The 20,570-nt window shown below is 42.8% G+C and overlaps 1 protein-coding gene across 4 annotated transcripts in view; it reads left to right on the top strand.

Moving 5' to 3' along the window:
- The window catches only part of FAM102A (family with sequence similarity 102 member A), a 33,882-nt gene that overhangs the window by 4,425 nt on the left and 8,887 nt on the right, over nt 1–20,570 (top strand). For 2 of the 4 annotated variants that reach the window (XM_042478238.1, XM_042478239.1), the window contains 6 exons: nt 14,577–14,697; nt 15,172–15,201; nt 17,326–17,442; nt 17,736–17,782; nt 18,351–18,523; nt 19,333–19,476. In XM_042478238.1, the coding sequence (XP_042334172.1) occupies nt 14,577–14,697; nt 15,172–15,201; nt 17,326–17,442; nt 17,736–17,782; nt 18,351–18,523; nt 19,333–19,476 (632 nt within the window). The remainder of the gene's footprint in view (nt 1–14,576; nt 14,698–15,171; nt 15,202–17,325; nt 17,443–17,735; nt 17,783–18,350; nt 18,524–19,332; nt 19,477–20,570) is intronic. The other 2 variants (XM_042478241.1, XM_042478240.1) reach the window with 1 other exon arrangement.

Genomic DNA, 20,570 nt, shown 5'->3' with positions numbered 1-20,570 from the left:
AAAGGGCTGTTGTGTTTCACAGTAACTGCTAATCTAATGTAGCTTTTGTTGTCAGCTATGTGTCCATTGATTATTGCCTAGCACCGCGCCAATACAAATTCCAAAACAGTTCTGGACTTGTTCTTTAAGGCCCTTGGTAAACACTCATGGCAGGTGACTTACAGAGTCTTTTATCAGCACGAAAGCATGTAGGTCTCTAGGTAGACAGAACTGGGTGTTACGGGTCTTTTGGATGATTGTTTTCTAACCAAGCAGCACAAAGTCAGGCTTTTGTCCCTTCAGTCTCAACATGCAGGGACAAAGGCAAACATCATGGCAAGAATGTTTTCCTTTTGCTAATGCTTCCAGAAAGAAGCCTTCTTTGATCCTACCCAGAGGCCAAAATCTGTGGTTTAGTTTTAAAGATTTGGATTCCTCCTTATTGTCAAACCAGTCCCTGATTCTCAAGGCTTTATTTTTCTCCAGTTTGCCCCAATCTAGTTTGACCCTGCTTTGGGTTAAAGCAGCTTATCTCAGGAATTTGTGAAGAGGAAGGAATTAATCCCCTCTGTACCTCGATTGGCTGTCTGCTTGCTTGCAAGTAATGCTCAGTATTCCTTCTTGTTGACCTTGTATGCAGGGGTGCTGCTCCCTCTGCTTGTGCTAGTGCTGCTTCTGCTACTACCCTCATGTAGCTGCTGCTAGCTGCTGCTTTCTCCCTTTGCTGGCTGAAGTTCAGCTGGGGGCTCTGCATGTGGTGGTTGCAGAGCGCAGACGTGTTCCAGCAGAGAAACTGCCTCTAATGTAAGCCAAATGCATGCATTTTTTTGCTCTCTACAGGCTTGGTTACTCATAAGACAACAAAGTGGGAAACTGGCAGTAGGGTATGCAGCCTGATCAGTCCCCCTCCCATCCATGGGCTGTCTGCCCCAGCTGAAAGCAGGTGGAAATGTGTTCCCTTTCAACTCAGCTTCATGGTGTCATGTCAGCTGCACTCTTTTCTTGCCATCTCTAGAAACTCAAGGTAGCATCATTGAAGAAACTTGCCAAGAAAACCCCATGATATGTTCACCGTGGGTCGGAAATGACTTGAATGCACACAACAGCAGCAGCAGTAATCCACAGTTGTGATGGATAGGATTATAGAAACACATGAGAAAGATGAGGGACTGTTGATGGCAATTTTTCACACTGAAGGGGAGATACATGGTGGTCACAAATCTGTTAGGTAACTGGAGCCTGGACAAAAATGTGTCCAGTATATTTGATTTCCCTGACTGTTTGTGAGAGCTATTTGTTCTACCTGCAGAGATGCTGGATGGGTGTGTTTGTTTGCTGCAAAGTATTGTTTAGAAGCAAGACATGAAACTACATACCAGTCTACTTTTCCTGGGATAGTTTCTGCTTGAGCAGACTTCTTGGGAGGAGTTGTAAAGGAAAGTATGTTAACTTCCATGTAATTGGGTTTGTTTGTTTGTTTGTTTTTGGCAGAAAGTGGGGAACAAATGTGTTTATTAGAAACACATTTTTTTAAAAATTGGAACCCTGCTCACTAAGGCATGAATCCTATGGTGAGATTAGAAATGTAAACTAGCCAGCCAGGTGTAGAGCTGAAATGCAGTACAACCAAGCCTCTTGACACCCACAAATTGAAAGGAGAATGTAGAAACGTTAATCTTGTTGCCCACAAACAACATGCTGTTTTCAAGCCTAGGAGTGTCTGCATTTTGTTTGTATGATATACACTAGTAGTACTGCTAGGCATAGAGGGAAGTGCACCTTCTTCAGTACATGCTCCTTTCTTGTGTCCTTCTTGTAGCCTTTTCCTTTTCAGCCTATGGTTCCCATAACTGAGGCAGAAACTGAAGTGGTGTGACTTGGAGAGCAGCTTGTACAAAGGCATTAGGACTTAGCGAAGTCAGGAATGTGCAAAATCCTGGAAAAGGCTTCAGATCATGTGGAGGTTTCTAGTTGTTTAAGAAATCTGGATTCTCAGAAATGTGCCCTTTTGCACACTCCCTGGAGCTGTGCATTTTAGGTATTTGAATTTGAAAGTCACTGAGTTCTTTCCTCTCCTACAATCAGATCAGTTTCCAAGTACAAATAACTGAGGCTTCTGATAGGTTTCTCAGTGCCATAACATAACTGCAGCTGGTCTATATAGGTTCTGCTTATTACATTCAGTAAACAAGATACGTGGCCAGTTTCTCATATGGTTACAAATGGGTGTTGCTTGTATTAAAGCGAGGAGATATTTCTGTGGTTACCATTCCTTTCCCTGTTGTCTCCCAAGATCTGCAAGGCGTCACATTAAAATCAAGCATGCCAGTATTTTGTTTGCATGGCAACCTGGCTCTGATAAGCTTATCCCAGCATATTCTCTCTGTCGTCATTCTTACAGATCAATGCTAATTATTGAATTTGGCGTGTAGGCTAACTATTTAAAACCGTGGCCAGAGATCCCTTCTGTTAAGAAATTGGCAATGGGGGAATGTGCAAATTCTAAGACTGAAATAAATTGGAGAATTCCTTATTCTCTGGGTGCATGTTTGCACGGCATTTCTGGGGTCAGAATTGTTCCTGTCTAGGAAAAAGCAAGGGGGTCTCTACATAGCTGTATGCAAAGAGATCTTGTAGCACTTTTCAGACTTCAGTAAGAGAAAGAAGTTAGCATTAGCTTTCGTGGACTTGGACTCCTTCCCTAAATGCATGGAGTGAACAGGTGCCCAGGAAGGACCTTTATAATCTAACTGTATGAGTAGACATAGGCATGTAAAACATATGGATATGAAGATGTGGTGACAAGGTTGTTGCAGGGCTAAGGCAGGAAGAAAGATGTTGCCTAAGGCTGGAGTGGGTTGATGCTCATATGGATGGTGGAGGGAGTTTTGGAATAGGAGGCTTCGGGACTAGGAGACAGGGATGAAGAAAACTGCAGACTCTTACTTATGTCCAAATCTTGACTACTACAGAGTTTGCACAGAATCCTTCTTCCCTCTTTGTACTTTGTTTGAACTTCACTACAAAGATTTCTAAACTACACATGGCCGGCTTTTTCTTCATAGCCCACCTGCTCTCACAGACTGTTTCTATTCCAGATGCAGTGAGTGCTTTACTTTACTGGTTTTATTCCACTGCTAGAAACACTTGTTGCTCTCTTTCATAAAGCCAGTTGCTGAGGGGTGACCAAACCTATTTTAGCGTCAGAGTACAACTTCAAGGTAAACGAAAGAAGAATATCTTTCTCCTAATGCTAACCATAGCCACTCCACTGAAATCAGGACTTTGCTTTTTTGTACCAGCAAGCCTGTGTGTGTTCCTTGACCATGAGCTCCTCTTCATATGTACCTGAGTCCTATGAGGATGCAATATTGACCTGGGTTGGGATGACTCCTTTGAAAAGGGGTGGCTTTTAAATATAGCTTGATGTTAGTGGCGGCCATGTTGCAATGCAGTAGTTTAACATGGGGTTGCAGACTGCACAGATGGCTGTATCACATGCGAGTGTGTTCATACTGTTTGTTTGCTCTTGTCCGCTTTCCAAAACAAAAAGTCTAAACCAGCACATGGAAACGTCTAGCAATGATAGTAGTTATGATCTTTTTCCCCAGTGGAAATTCAAAAGCCAATTAGTCAGAGGGAAGGTCCAGATGGTTCTGGCATCGGAGTGAACTCTTCTTAAGAGTCGAGAGCAGGGAAGCTGCGTGAAAGAGTAGTCTGTATAATATCATCCCTGAAGTATAAACACAGTTCTTCCAGATATGATATAGCCACACTATGGCCACTGATTCTTGTGCTTTGCATTTTCATCAGGGCTGTAGTTCTTGCAGCTGTGTGTATCATCACAAACGGAAACCAGCATCAACTGCTGCTTGGTCCTCTGAGCTGAGCTTTCTGTGCTGTAGTCTACCATCGGAAGAAGTGCCGCTCTTTTTGTGAAAGAGGTGATAAAAACTTCCGTCCTACAGAGGTCTGCATCCTGTTATGTAAGGACATAGACCTTTTGTGTGTTCCAACATCCTTTTTTCTGTTTGACTTTGCTGTTGCAAAGGCGGGTATGACAACACGTGGAGGGGGGCAGCTAAGAGCCGCTTGGATAAAATCAGTAAGAGCTTGACTTTGGATGCAATCACATCTCCCATTATACATAAGCATAACTGGCTGCCATCTTTCTCCCTCCATGTCAGTCAAGACAGCTAATAGTGACAAAAGTACATTTAAAACATATACAAAGAGTGAAAACACAAAGTGAAATCCAACACCCAACCCATCAAAGTTATCCTTAGCAGACACCCGGTGCTGCCATCCAGGCGCTGCCCAGACCTGTTCAGCTTCCCTGTGTCTGTGCATCCAAACCATGCCCTGGGACCTTGTACACAAGAGCTTAGATTGGTAACTATCTAGAATGCTCTCAATCTCTTGTCCGTACTTGGAATATCCGTTTGACCCAGGCACTGATCAGGTCAGGGAAAGGGTATCTTTTCAATAATATTGGACCATTTGATTGTCCTATAACCAGCACATTGTGAATCAATCCAGCCTTGCACTCTGTCAGTTCAAGTTACTAGTGCAGAGATGAGGAACCTATGTCCCTCCAGACATTGCACTAAACTCTCACCATCACCATCCGTTCGATTCCAACAATAGCATGTCCAACAACATCTGGAGGGACCCAGGTTCCCCTACATGGCTCTAGCAGGATCACTGTATTTCTGGCTAATCATTTCTTAAGGTTGGCATTGCCTTTCAGCATTCACTTGGCAGCTCTTGACCCAGTTGACCAAGCCGAGCTTGGAGCCAGTTCTTCAGCAGAGTGTGTTAGCCTCTGTGTGGATTGTGCCATAAGGCAGATGGGCCTCTGCCAGTCTTTAATGCTTTCCTGCTTGGTACTGCTAGTCCCTCAGTCTTAAAGCCTTCCTTTTAGGATTGGGAGTGTGTCTCTGCTGCAGAATGAAGCCATTCTCCTTGGCTTCTTCTCCTCTTCCTGCAAACCTATTTGTCCCTGAACATGTTGCAGCCATAGTGCAGATTACAGCCTCCTCATCCTGAGCTGCTCTCAGTGTGGCACCATTGAGCATGACTCTGAATCACATGTATGGCCTGCATTTTGAGGAATTGTTTCCGCTGGTTAGAAACAGTTGTGCTTATGTTCACAAGATGAATAGTCTAGTTTCTGCAAAAGAGAGAGGGAGGGAATCTGTGGAAGAGTCACAGGGAACAAAATTCTTCCCCTAGTAGCTGTTTCTCTTTCCACTGGCTTCCCATGAGTCCCACCTCCTGCATCAGATCAGGGATGTTGTTGCTAAGAAAAATGCAAAGTACAGTCATATTTTTCAGAAGGTTACTTCAGTTCATTAAACCCTTAGAAGAGACAAATTGGAGGATGCTAACTAAAATGTGTCCAAGCAAGGCGGGGTCATTCCACTGATTGGCGGGATTCTCCAGCCAGATGAACCGAAAAGGGACTCCTTCAGCTTTTTATGATGCCTCACAGGTTTGAAAAAAAGATCTGTCTTAGGTCCAGGTGATGTCTTCCAAACAAGGCTTAGGAGGTTGTCACCCTCACTTATCCAAGATTTGGAAAGAAATGGTTCTTAGTAACCAAGATTGTGGGGTTTGTTTGTTTTTAGGCACCAGGGCAAGATAGTCATGGGTAGAATTTTATTTCTCTCTAGGAGCCATCTATGCTAGTGGCCTTTGACCTGGTCAAATTAAGCACTTTTCAGCTCCATTGATCTCAGTGGGAGAGATTGAAACACCTGGTTAACTCTTTCCCTTTGGATCACTTCCTGAGTAAATTACACATTGTGTGAAGAAGTGCTTAGCTTGCTGCCAACCAGTTTAGCTGGGTGACAAAGTTCCAGTTTTGGGAACAAATAAGAATTGCACCGTGGCATTCACACTTCTCGATTCTTTCAGGTCTTTCTTTGATTGTATCTTTAAATACAGCTTATTAGAAGAGTACGTATGTTAAATCACTGGCTCGTAACAAGTCTTGGTGTATAAAATTGGTCATTGCATCTATTTATAATTACAATGGTTTGGATTCAGCAGGATCAAGACCAGCAACAGGAGGAAGCCTGCCTGCAGAGTCTCCCTTATCCTCACAGAGAAGGTACAAAAAGCAGGCCAAGGGGAAATCAATGAAAGTCTTCCTCCCTCTTTCTACCAGAAGAAGCAAACTCAGAACCTCAGCCTCATCTTCACCCATGAAATCGTATTAATAATGTATTCTCTGCAGGCTATTTCAAAGCATAAAAATAATGTAAACTGCAGCCTTAACATCAAAAACCCATTTTGACTTCACATCTGCACATTCTTCTGTCTCATAATCAGCAATGGTAGCTCTGTATACATACCGTCTCCTCTATAGTAAGAATGCTCTTCTATTCTTAATGGTAGCAGTGGTTCTGTAACATGTTAGACAGTGTGTACCTTGAAATCACCTGTCCATTTAGAGCCTTGAATTTCATAGGGCCTTCTTATTCAAAGAGTATTCAGAGTCTGCCGTTGTCGTCTTCTGAATATAGCCTTCAGCAACTGTACGCTCCGGCAGTTCGCTTATCCAAGTACTAACCAGGCCTGACCATGCTTAGTGTTACAGAGCTCTTATCAGTTTGGGAATCCAGGCCACTATAATTGGGACATGAGCTGAGCTGAGGTCATGGTAGTTATCTTGTGATCTCAGGTTTATTGCTGTTTGTGATCAATTCTGTGATTATGAGCCTTGTTGGTACTCATATAGGGTCAGGATATCGTCCTTGCAATTTAAAGATGCGGGTTTAGATGGCTGTACAGAAAGATTTAGGGTCCCTGGCCTTCATAGCTCTGTTCATCTGGCTTCTTTTAGAGGTAACATAAAGCAATCAAAATAACTACAATTAAAACAGTGCCACAAATCAAGTTAAAAAAGAGATCAAGCTGGGCAGGGCAGTAGAGATTTCTAAATAAAGACCTGTTGCCTTTAACCTGTGAGCTTGGCATTGCTAAATCATTCTTGGCCATGTTTGAAATGCAGGTTGCTTTCTCTCTTTCCCCACCCAGAATTGAACTCTGTACTATACCATAAAATGTCACATGATATTTGGTAATGTTTGTGGTGATTGGTTGAATATTGATAATGGGCTTGGGCAGCACCTGGCATTTGATGCAGAACGGGACATGCCCAAGCCTGTTGAGCTTTTAATCTCTTGTTTAATTAAGGTTCTTTTTATATACCGTATATAACTTCTCTTATATAATATGAGTTATGCTGGCACTTCCTGTTTTACCCTTTGTTTAAACACTGTACCTTCAGAGAGAAAAGGAAGGGGAAAGTTCACAGCAGGTATTAATCTAGCTTTATATTAGGGCAAGGTTCTTAGGCAGAGCCATTTACAAGGGATGAACTGGAGATGATAAAAGAAAAGGAAGAGGGGACCTTGTAAAACCAGCAGCTCTTGACCTTGCCTTTCCACCTTACAAAAGAGGTTCTCATGCTCCATTTTAGTGGGTCTCTTGTCAAATGATTCAGGTTCAGGCCTCATCCTGGCTGAAGGAGACCCAATAAAAATGGAGAGCCCAGCTAGTCTCATATTGTAGGTCTGGAAGCTTTTTTCTATCCCTTTTCCTTTTTTCAAAAGAGGATGGGTGGGTGGGCTGGAGGAAATATATGCTTGGTTGATGTTTGCTTTGGTGGCTGGTATGTGTGTAGGAGCTCTGGTTTCATAATACCCTTCTGGAACCAAGACTCTAAAAATGTGTGATCCTATAGAATCAGGTTTATTGCATCTGATGAAAGAATCTTTCTTTCTTTCTAGCCACACAGATACTTTTGGGAAGCTTGTGCACAAATGGTGGGTGCCTTCCCCAGCATCTAGAAGTCAGCTTGGTTGCCTTTTGACTATTCGCTTGGTAGGCTATTCACAGACCCTATTTCTCTATGGCATGCAGAATTGCCGGAACGTATAATTTCCTGTAAAAACAAAAATTTCCAAATGAATTGGACCGTGAGTAGTTTTCCACTCCTGACTTCATCTATCCTTAATTGTGTGTAGATAGTGGCTTTCTGGGTTAAGCTCCCAACTGTCCCCTTTCACTTCTCAGGAACGCTTGCTAATACTATAAGCCAAATCCCAATTTTTAGAATGGCCTGACAGGAAAGAATGTGCCTCCAAAGCTTTCGCCTAATGATCTTAAAACTTCTTGACTCTTATCTCTCTCCATTTCATCCCATTATCCAATTTAACAAATAGGTGAGGTGACTTGATGTCAGTTTCCATTTCAGTTCTGGTATTAGCCTCAAAATTACATTGCTCAGAGCTCTACAGTGCATAGCAACACATGGCAGTTTCCACATATCATTCACCCTTTTTGTGAAGATATCCGGGCATAAAAGGAGTGCTTGCTATATCCATATTTGTTTTATAGAGCAGCATTCTAACCTGTGTTTAAGAATATACTACAGAGGGGTGGTAGTTGTTTCATATCCAGAATAACAGGATGTGATTTTGTGTATATAATCAATTTTTCTGTATTGTTCAGAATGTGTCAACATGGCCTGAAAAGAATGGTGCTTATTATCTGCTTCTCTGTTTAATCATTACTTTTTCTTGGCTGAGTGGCCTCAATTTGTCATCATTTCAGTACATGTGATCCTGTTTTAATGCCTACAGGTAACAATTTCAAGCAGGAACATAACGCCAGCTGCTTATTAAAATAAAACAAAATACGGTGCAAACCAGTAAAACGCTACCCACCCTTTTTACTAACTTAACCTCAGTCACCCAAAGTAAGTGGAATTTACATGTTAAATAATAGTTCAGGAGACAACTGAAGCTTGACTCCCTGTGGAGTGGCTTCAGCAAAAAACCTTTTTGGCCTACCCCTTGCTTTCCAAAATTGATGATTAGACAGCAAACTCTAAAAAGCATTCCTGGCCAACTCAGGAATTTGTGACAGGATGTTCAACTGTGTTGCTGAAATGTCTAAATGTTTTTCTCTACAGCCGAGCATTGCCTGCACATCTATTGCGCTGCTTCTGCTGAGACACATCTGCCCTGAACTGCAGCATGAGCTCACTTTGTGACCCTTGTGATAATTCTCTTTGGCAGATCTCCCTGGCTGCTGACCAAAAGCAATCCATGTTTTTCCCCTAAAGATGTAGCAGCAAGACTTTGGGTACAAACTACCTATTCCAGTTTGTGGTCTGCTTCACTTCTCTCTCATGACAACCAGCCATAATTCATAATCTCCTCATCTCAAACAATGCTTTCTCTGCCTTTCTTTTTATTTAAGGTGCAATGCTACAGGGTTACGTTAAACCTCTCTGCATGCAGTGGCTTAGGGGCTCTTCAGATTGTACTCATACAGCCATAGCTACAGGAGTTAAAATCTCTTAGGAGAATGTGAAGAAATGTGGAAACAAATGGAAGAGTGTCAGAACAAAGAGACGGAAGCTCTTCCAGGTTCAGATCCCAAGCTTTCGTTGTTAATGAAACGTCTGAAGGCTCTCAACAGCAGAGTTTAACCACTGGTAAAAGAGAAAAACAGAAGTAATTACTCCAAATCCAGAGATTCTGGTAGCCTTAGGAAGAGCATTTAGAAATTAGACCATGATCTTGAAATGGTGCTATCAACAGTCCAGGCAAAGAACGAAAAACTGAAACAAAAGTTGATTCTGTGACTGATTTATAACAAAGCTGTGAGTACCGTAAGCAGTATGCTGCATCTCGCATATAATCTGTGTGCATTGCGTGCCTGGCTACTCTCTTATCCAGTGTTTCTTAGCAATTGCTGTCTGTTTACAAGTGACAGATAATCAAGTTCAGATGTGCTCTTAGCAGTGGGCTCTTTCTCTCTGATGAAACATGACTGTTCCGATTTCATGCCTCAATGTCTCCCTGACCTGGCCTCTGTTGTGCACATTTTGTCCAAGTGGGCCTATTTATGCTCCATCCTGGTAGAGCATGCACTGACAGTCTCTTGCTAAACTTGTGTCCGGACGAAGGTGCTTACAAATCTTATTCCATCTTTAGGATTCTGTATAGCCTCTTGGTTCTGTCAGGAGGTAGAACGGAAGGCGTTTGGACCAGATTTAGCAACAGGATTGGATTGTTGGAAGCCTGGGGTGGAGGCAGCTCAGTCACTGTGTGGGATAGGAAAGCATGAGTGTAACTTCATGGGTAGGAGGATGCAGTCACTTTGAGTGACCTTCAGCAAGTGCTTGCTGGAACATCTGAGTCCTGGCCTGTGTCAACAATTGAATTCAGACTTGACTTGATAACAACATTTACATCATCTGTGTCTGAGCCATTCCCTTTCCATTTTTTTTTAAAAAAGCCTTTCTTTGCTCTTTCTTTTCTTTTTCTCCTCTCCTTTGCTTAGCAAATTACCACAGTGTTCTGAGAAAGAAACAACAAGTAGAGAATGAAACAGCTGAAGGTTCATCTGTTGAGTTTTTTGGCTGTTTTGTCTTGGATGACGTGAGCGAAGTCACGAATGAGTGACTTTCTTGGGGTGACTGGTTGTATCATGCGTACATCTTGTGGCCGTGACAAAATGCTTTTGATCCTGAGCCTTGCCATTGTGTTCTGGGCTTTTGTAGTTATTTGGATCTTAAGCTTCTCTGTTATACATTTATTGTATTTTTAGCATCTTAAAACCATGCTCCTGCAGCCTCATATTTCTAGCATGAGCACAATTCTTCAAAATCCTTGTGACGTTTGGTAGAAACCATCCTTGAAGTACCTGTGACTTATGCATCTGGACAGCAGAGCGCATCACAACCATCACGAAACCTGACAAATGAAGAGGTGTGATATATTCCTAGCTGATCTACAGTGTGGCCTTGTCCTGATTTATCTCCCATCTCCAGGCACTTTGTTAACCTGCATTTGGGAGTCTCCAAATTGGATCTGCTCTACTTTTTTCATAATGCTTGGTAAGGTGGAAAGCATAAGAAAAGAGGGAGATGGGCTACAGTCAAGGATGCCATGACTTTGAGTCTTCAAGAGCTAAACAGTACTGTTGATCAGAGGGTGACTTGGAGGTCTTCTACTCATAGGATCACCATAAGGTGGAACCAGCTTGATGGCACTTAACAACAAGTGCTTAGTTCATAGCTGTACTTCATCAGAAAGCATTGCTTCTTGCCTTGTGTTGTATACTTTATATGAGCAACCCTTGCTATCCCGACTCCCAAAAGCACAGTCAATGGTAGTTATGAAACTCTGCTTCCCATCCTTCCGTGAACTTCGCTTTGCTTGCAGCTACTCCTGACCTTTGGGTCCATGAGTCCTTCTTAGCTGGGAGGGATGAAAAGTCAGCTCTTGCAAAGCCACAACTGGAAGAGCTAGAAAGTCTTCTCATCATGGTACAAAATTGCCCAAAAGCAAACTGCTCCAAATTTTTGAAGACCCTCATGCTTCCTAGCAACCATTGAAAACAATATAAAAATAACCCTATGGCAGAAAGCAGTCCAATTAACACCTCCACACGCGGCCGGCCTGAAAATAGAAACCTCCCACTGTAGAGCATAACAGCAGAGCTAGGAGCTGAAATGAAGTTTCCCAAGTCCAAACACTGGGGAGGGGGGGAGGCTGCTGCTTTTCTTATCTTGACATTATTACCATGGAGGAATGAGCAGGTTACTGGAAGAGGTTGGCTTGACCTACCTGGCGAGGGACAGGTAGGGTGCCACGGTCCTTGCTGCGAAGGGGGCATCCCCGCCAGCGTTCTCGGCGGAGCCATCTGTTGCAAGCAATCACCCAGGAGGATTAGCGCTGCTTTGAGGGCTTGACCCAGATTTATATCTCCCTGGGAAGTGTGTGTTTCAATCAGGCAGATAGCGCAAAAGCTCAGTGACCCCCAGGAATGAAAAGTAAACAAAGCTATTAAGCCTTTTGAGTAATTCCTGGCTTTTCTATTGAGGAGAAAGGCTGTCTCTGATGCTTCTTCCCTTTCAATAACCTTCTTTACCTCCTGAGATTTGTTCTGCACCTCAAACCTGCTTTGGTCTTCACAACATTTCCTGCTGTGCATTTTGCAAATGGCAGGCTGGTTTCTTCATTCTGTCTTTTTTCAGAAATTGACATAGACAGCAATAATCCCCACTTTCTTCCAATCCTACTATCTGTCTTTCTTTCTTCCCTGTGCACACTTTTCCCCCCTTATAATATCCAGCCTAAATAATTCTGGAAACTCAAGAGTGTAAATGGGAAGTCGTACATCTGGCCTTTCTGCACACTGGGGAACATATACGTCTGTGATGTTGGATATTTGGCTTCTCCCGCTTCTGTTTTTTCAGGGTAAACCCTTAGGAAGCTTTGGTACAAAATGAGCTGCACTGGAAATATGATCTGCCTGGGACTTCAGGAATAAAGCGGAGATAGTTTATATTTTCCAGGTCCTGTCCACGTTGTCTTTAGCACTAGCAAACTAAGACTTGTTAATCTGTCTCATTTGTTTCTCTCTAATTTTGTTTTCAAAAATGTGTCTCTTTGTTTCAAATGTGTACAACACAACAGTAGAGTTATTGCTACTACTACTACTATTAATAATAATATCCCTCCTTTCCCCATGTTTAGGATTCACAGCAACAACAAATTTAAACAAATAGATAGCATTCACAAAGGCATATTTAAAAGCATAAACCATTTTTTTAAAAATAACATCATTCCTTTACTGTGAAGTGTTCGTGGCCATTTCCAAAAGGTAAAGTATGGGTTTTTTCCAGCTCCTTGACATCTTTAGCCCTGCACAGAAATCACACTTATACCATGGGAGCATAACATATTTGAAACACATTTTCAATGAGAGGGAACACATTTGAAACATATTTTACTTAGACTCACTCCACACTTGCATATCTTACTTGTTTCTAGGGTAAAAATAGGAATTAAAACGCAGATATTTCAGACTGGCAGGGATCACATACTTCCTGGCCAAAAAGTCAGGCCTGACTTCTTCAGGACCTACGGCTGTTCCTAAAGAGTCTCTTGCAAGACCAGTGATGAGTTGGCACTTAGGGTTAGTCTCTTTTCATTTTCGTTTTTTCTTCTTCAGTCGTTGGAGAATGTTTTTAAATTGGACCAATCTGTTTCTGGCTATTTATTCAGTGGCTTGGTTTAGTTGTGAAATATTGGTCACTTTCCTCCATCTGGGCGGCTTGTGTCTCACACACATACATGCCAACCGGCACCTTGATGATTCATTTTCTGTGCATGCACCCTCTCTAATTGTAGATTTGGCAACCGTGCTCCGTTTTTCTGTCTTACCTAGGTCAGCTTTTAAAAACACATTCCCTGTAATTTTCCTTCTTTAAAGAGAGGACGTGGGCAAAAAAAAAAAGAATGCCACACACACAGAGAGAGACAACCCAAAATTTATGGTACCATCGGAAGCTTATTTCTAGGATTCTGCTTCAAAAGAGCCGCATGACGCTCCATTTGCTAACCAAAAATAACAGAAGCAAAGTCCTCCTGGGAAAGTTTACTGTTTTGGAGTGAACCAATAATGTAGTTGTTAGACACAGGAGTACTGCAGCAATGTAGTCACATTCTTTATTTTCATGTCAATCTGGACCAGTATACAAAGGGATCTTGTAGCACCTTTAAGACTAACAGAGAAAGAAGATTGTAACATAAGCATTTATAGACTAGATTTGTGGGGAGATGTATTCCTGAATATGCAGTTGCCAGAAGCAAATGGCACTCAAGCTTGCGATAGTAAAACACTTTTCATCCTAGCAACACTCATTCTGTTCACTTGCATATAAAGCCTGGGGGGAGAGAGCGGCTTTTAATTATTAAAGCACAATCTTATCTAGTTCCTCTTTGGTGCCTTTTTTCTCCGATGAGGCTTTTAAAAACATTAGCTTGTGGCTACAGAACTTCCAATTCCAGGTCATCTCAGCACCCTCTGTTTCTCGTCCTCTCCAAAATTATGCCCTGAGCTTAATTGTCTGAAGGGTAACCTATAAATAGATCATTCGGACCTTACTGATTTAGAAAATTGCATCTTCCCTCAATGCAGACACAGACACAGACACACATTTTGCTTGTAAGTATTCACACTGAAAAAAGGATTTGTGCACTTCTGTCTATGTTCTTCCCTCTCCCTAAGGCTACCCTTGAAGATCAAGTGCAAGGAAGAAATGTATTTTCTTACTGCTAAACCCTGTGCCCAGCTTGCTGCCAAGAGATGCAGCCTAGATGTTTCCTCTCATGTTTGTTTGCCCATAAAACCAAGATGTCTGCTTTCTCCTTTTGACAGATATGACTCAGATACCAACCTGCTCTCTTGACTTTCCTTCATCCTAACTCTTTGTTTACAAGAATATTTAACCCACCTTCTTATGGCAAGTTTACATAACGCAAACAAATTCCAGTGTTGCATTAAAATTTCAGCATTAGCGAAGTAGGGTATGACATACGCCAGCCATCTTGAAACCAATTCGTATCTGCCTGGTGAGATATGATGTGTTCCTTCAACTTAAAGAAACCAAGTGATGCTTTCTTCCCTTGTGTGAATGACATCTACAGACAAAGTACCATGATTGTAAGATCTCTTGGTAGTTCCTTGACCACCCAGCATTGTCCCTTTTTTAAAAAACACAGGGAAGAAGTTCAGGAGAACTGCGTTCGCTGGAAGAAGAAATTTACCTTTGTCTGTAAGATGAGTGCCAATCCTGCCACAGGCCTCCTGGATCCTTGCATCTGCCGTGTGTCTGTCCGCAAGGTACACATTTTTTTAAATTTTATTATTTTGTACAAGAATGATCTCTTACTGCCCTCCTTTCTTTGGCCTCTGGCCTAAGTGGTACCAGCGAGACATAGTGGCTGCTTCTAGGACCGTAACATCTCTTGGACCACCGTGACTATTTTCAAAGGAGGGGTGATACATGCTTCCAGACGGAGTGCCAAAGCTGGCCATGTGCAAATATATCATTTTGATTTACAGTGCTGTGCCCAGCAAAATGTTGCTGTTTGGTTCCCTCTAGACTGAGCATAGCCCATCTAAATGGCCAGTGCGGGAGCAAGTTATTTGAAGCAGTGGATGGATGCCTATCTTCATTTGAATAGGCTAGTGTCTAGTGAGCAATCCCTGAATGGCCATAATTATGTTCTGACAAGGAGAAGAACAGCTCTCCTCTTAGTCCTGCAGTAATACTGATGTGTCCTTTCTCTCCCTCTTCTTTTCTTCTCATTGCAGGAACTGAAAGGAGGGAAAACCTATTCCAAGGTAAGAAGAATGTCACAAAAGAAAAGCAGAAACTGTTGCTGAATCCACTATTAGAAAGAAATGAAGTTCCTCTGGGATTTTAAAATAGTTTTAAGGACAAAAGAAAAGAACCACGATTACCAGTTAATTGATACAGTGTGGTGTTCAAAAGCCAGTGTCTTACTGATGATATTTGTGGGTTAGGGAGGCAGACATAATACCATGTGTCCTAAATTCTTACTGTTGCACTGCCAGAGGCAGGTACCTGGTGATACATGAGATGTGGCAATGGAGAGATGGTGACTAATAGTGATTAATAGTCAAACTTGTGTCTGGGCTACTTCAGACTGGGAAGTGCAGCTCACAGGATGCCGCACTTCGTTTTTGGAGGGAGAGGACACGGATGGAAGTTAGCCTGCTGGAAACACTGGACCAGAAACTCTTGTTTTGTGAGCTTTCTGAGCCAGTGCTGACCATTGGATGAGGAAATGAAGGAAACCATACAGAAAGATTATTATATCTGAACATCATTTTTGTTAAAAAGGATTGGCCTTCCTCTCAGGCTACCTTCAGTCACCACCATGCTCTCAGGAATCCATTTCCTGGAAAAAGAGGAGATGTCAGCAACTTGCACAAAGCATTGGTGGCAGCTGGGTTGGGAGCCCACAGCATCTTTGGGTGGGTCTGCCTTGGCAAAGTGAGAGCCTTGTAGCTTTTCGCTCTGCACGGCGGCACTCAGAGAGCTGAGGCTTGTTACTTGACAAAGAAAAGGTTTTCCCTGCTTCTTTTTCTGGCTGGAAGGCATTTGCAAGTGGATAAGAGACTCTTGAAGACAGGCAGAATTTAAAATGTAGAAGAAGTAGGTCACCTCCTCTCTGAGTTAAAGATAACAAGGGAATCCTCCTCTTCCTTCAGGGTTCCCAGCTGTTGACTAATGTGAAGAGGGTAGGGTGAGTTTGCCAGCTGGGGAATGCCACTCATTACAGAAGTAGGTGACTTTAAATACCAAGAATAAGCAGTGGGCGAGGTGACAGAGTCTGTACATAAAATATCTTTATGCTTCCTTCAGTAATCCTAAGGCAACATAGAGATTTTTGTAAGGGTTACTTTAAATAACATAACATGCTTTTGACACACAAGCACATGTCAAAAATGAATGTGCCATCATTTGTCCAAGGTTGTGAGCCTTGTAGTGTGAAGCTTGGAAGGCCAAGCGACATTAAGAGACTCCAACTAAGGATGCAACTTCAGTAAGAAATCAAGTCCCAGAACTTGATAAGCCACATTTGCGCATGTTGGAGTTAGCTTTGTTCCTCAGTGAGCTAATATGTCTGAGCAGAAATGTACTAGTTACTAAAAGCTCCTAAAGGTGAGCCCCATGACATGACATGGTCTCCTTTTCTTCAAAATCCTCTTTTTCATCCCTCTTGGTAACATCCTTTCTGCCCAGCTCTCCACAATGCTTTCACTTCTTCTAGATCTGTGGTGGGCAGATAGAGTTTCAGGCCTTCAAAATATATCTCCTAGAAGTGTCTTTTGCTCCCCCTAAATAGATCAGCATGTGAGAAAGTCTCAATTTGTAGCCTGTTCCCCACTAGGGCTAGATTTCTGAAACTTTCAACTTAGCCTTAATGGAGCATTGCTCTCATTCCCCTGGATTTCTCAAAGCCTGAGAGCATACTTTCCCCACAATCTCTCCATCTTGTTCCTTGGGAACAGTGCTCTGATTTCATCTACAACAATATCCTTTCATCTCTTGGCCCGCATGCTGCAGTGCATTCTGGGGTGGCACAGTACAAAGAGTGCCTTATTATGTTTGTGTGTGCGGGCATCAGAGTGAGTTTTTCCACATCATTGACCTAGTGTCTTCTGTGTCCTTGGTTATGCAATGACTCCAGGCGGGTTAACGCTGTCCTTGCCAGAATGACAGTTCTGTTTCCTTCACCCTCTATCTCAGCATTTCCTGAACGAAAAATTGGGGTTAGGAATGTGACATGTTCCTTCCTGAAGTCGAGATCCTGCCAATTTCTATGGCCTGTTGCACTTTGTGTGCTCTTTTTTCCTTTTTTTAAAGCTATTTTGTTATGTTCTGCAAAGTATTGAGATTCTTTCCCCCCCCCCCCCCCAAATCTATTCTCTTTGCAGTTGGGTTTTGCTGATCTGAATCTGGCAGAGTTTGCAGGCTCTGGGTTCACCGTCCGATGCTGCTTGCTGGAGGGGTATGACACCAAAAATACCCGGCAGGACAACTCTATCCTGAAGGTAAATATGGAAGGGGACTCGCACTGATGGTTGTTGTGCCTGAATTGCAGCCTGACCATATCTGCTTGAAGAATACCTTGCCCCCGTCCCTGTTCTTTGCAGTTGTGGCGGTTCATGGCAGCAGTTAAAGTGTTAAAACTGCCTAACTTGTTTCCAGCCTTTTAAAATGGTTTTATTATTTGCAGTTTTAAATTTGTCAGACTGGTTTTATTGTATGCCCCTCCAAGATCTCTAGATAGAGGGTGGAGTATATAAATATTTTAATAAATGAAATACATTTCAATCTTCCCCAGGTAACCATTGGCATGTCCTTGCTGTCTGGAGACCCCTGCTTCAAAACGTGAGTAATTTTGAAACAAGCTCTTGATGTAAAAATCATAGATGGGGATTTGTCCGCCTTGGTTTTGCCATTCCTGTGATATCTTTGTATATGCTAAGAAAATCCAACTCGGTTAAACAGTGCTCAGCACTCCTTACTGTACAGTTGATTTCATTTGTTCAGCTGCTGTGGAACTCTTTTTTCTTCCAAAAAGAAGTGAAGCTTCTTTTCTTTGTTGTTTTACGCCTTCCAGTAATTTCTGACTTGGGCCAACCCTAAGCTGATCATATCATGGGGTTTTCTTGGCAAGATTTCAGAGTGGGTTTGCCATTGCCTTCCTCTGAGGTTGAGAGAGTGTGATTTGCCCAAGGTCACCCATGAGTTTCCATGGCCGAAAAAGGAATTCAACCTTTGTATCTTGGAGTCTTAGTCCAATGCTCAAACCACTATACCATTCTGGCTCTCTGCTTCTTTATTAGTTTTTCTTTTCCTATTCTTTCCTTCACTGCAACAGAGTAAAACAAAAAGATAAGTATGAATTTTCCTTACTTTATACATTCTGTAACAGCGCTGTGTTGGGTTTTTGCAGGCCTCCATCCACCGCCAAATCCATCACCATCCCTGGGCAGGACTCTACGCTCCAATTGACTTGTAAAGGCGAGGGGACGACCAGCAGCAGCACCACCACTCCCACCCCCACCACATCAACCACTATTGGCTCAGTGCGCCAGAGCAAGCCCAGACCCACCATTCTCGGCTCGGGTACGGGGAGCTTCTATCTTCTAAGTATTGCTTCACTCTTGGCTTCCCACTGAGGCTTTCTGGGTGGCCACCACTATTGTCTGCTGCATTGAATCAGTTCATTAGGCTGCTTCCCTCTTCTCTGTTTGAATACAGTTCTCTCCCTAGCCCCCTTTTTTTAAAAAAAAAAAAAAAGCACAGACCTGTATGTTTGGACATCAAATCAGAAACATGGAAGCTGGGTGAAAGGTGGGGTGGGAGTCATCCCTGGATGCATTTTGGACAAAGCCTTCCAGTGGTTTTGAGAAGACTCAAAATATTTTGGTTTACTTAATGCTAGGCTTACTTCACACGGTGGTTTCATTTCACATGTGCATATGGCTAGTTTTGCTAAAATATGTTGAACTGCTCTTCTCTTTTGTGGTGCAGGAACATATCCCTATATTTTCCATGGTATTTCTGCCTCAGGTACCCAATTTTCTGTTAAAGAAATAATGCCCAGGAACACATCCACTGTTAACTTATAAACTGAGGTGTTACCTGTAATTGCCAGAGAGTCCTTCTGGTCTAGAAGTTGGCCAGCCCCTCAGCAGATCATGGGAGAGAGACTAACAGAATCACATCTCCTGTCATAGCAGAACATTGTTTGGCAGTTCCGGGACTGTGGCTGTTACCGCAGAGATAATATTGACATTTGATGGTGCAGCTTCCTAACTCTGAGCCAGCTGAAGCAGAGATTCCACAGAGCTTCCCAACAGGAAAAAGCAGAACTGCATAGCTGAGATCTGCCAGCATTATTCTCTCTGACTTTGTCACCTTTTTCTTACCAGGGGTGCCAGAGGAACCAGACCAGAATCTGTCCAGTCCAGAGGAAGTGTTCCACTCAGGACATTCACGGAACTCAAGTTACGCCAGCCAGCAATCCAAAATCTCTGGTAACTGCTCATCGCATAAGCTTGCCAACGAAACCCAAAGTACGCCATGCAGTTGTGCCTCAGGAGACTTCATTCTGTTTAATTCTGTTCTTTTCCACACTCTCTTTGGAACTTTGCAGCTGCAGAATTGTTTTGGCAAGATCCCAGATGAGATGCTAAAGAGCAAAGAAGACTCATAACATACTGTTTAGCGAAAAGGCTGAGCTTTGTGTTTTCTAATCCTTAATACAGGGGGTGAGGCTGTCCAGATGTTGTTGGACTGCAACTCCTATCAGCCTTAGACAGCATAACACTTAGCAAGGAATTCTGGGAGTTGTAATTCAGCAACATCTGGAGTGCCTCAATTATCATCCCAGCAGCCTCTTGGGACTTTTGGTTTCCAACTTCCTTTGAAGCTGAGGACCAAACTAGACAGCTTATGAGATGTGTGTATTTCATATATCTGGGTTTTTTTAACGAAATTGCTTTAGTCTATTCCAGTGTGGATTGTGGGATTATTTGTCATTTCTGCAGGCAGTTGCTTGGTCCAAGTCAGAAACTCACACTGTTGGCATTACACTGAAGCTCTTAGCTTTTGTCTTCACTTTTGGTGGGTCTCTTACCTACCTTAGATCACTTTTCTGGAGCGTAAATCGTTCCATTTAAACCCAGTAAAGCAAGAACGGATGAAATGTAGCCTTACAGATATCTTGGCCTGCAGCTCACACCCATTCCTCACACCCATTTGCTATGCTGGCTGGGTTTGATGGACTATGCAGTCCAGCAACATCTGAAGGGGGTTCTTACTGGAAAGAAAGGACTTCTAGAGTCTTTACTACAACAAAAGTGGAAGTAGTAATATAATAATAATAATAATAATAATAAATTTTTTATTATTATTTATAGACTGCTATTCCGCAATGATCATAGCGGTGTACAGTAAAATTGCAAAACAATACAAAAAATTGCAAGGCCTCTCTCCCCCCCCAAGATGGTGGTTGGAGGAGGGCTCTTTTTCTTCCAGGCCTGGCCTCTCTCCCCCTCAAGATGGTGGTTGGAGGAGGGCTCTTTGTCTTCCAGGCCAGGCCTCTCTCCCCCTCAAGATGGTGGTTGGAGGAGGGCTCTTTGTCTTCCAGGCCAGGCCTCTCTCCCCC

This window comes from Sceloporus undulatus, chromosome 7 (genome assembly GCF_019175285.1).
Source record: "Sceloporus undulatus isolate JIND9_A2432 ecotype Alabama chromosome 7, SceUnd_v1.1, whole genome shotgun sequence".
NCBI lineage: Eukaryota > Metazoa > Chordata > Lepidosauria > Squamata > Phrynosomatidae > Sceloporus > Sceloporus undulatus.
Note: the sequence above shows the minus strand (reverse complement) of the source record. Positions and strands in the feature narration are given on the sequence as shown.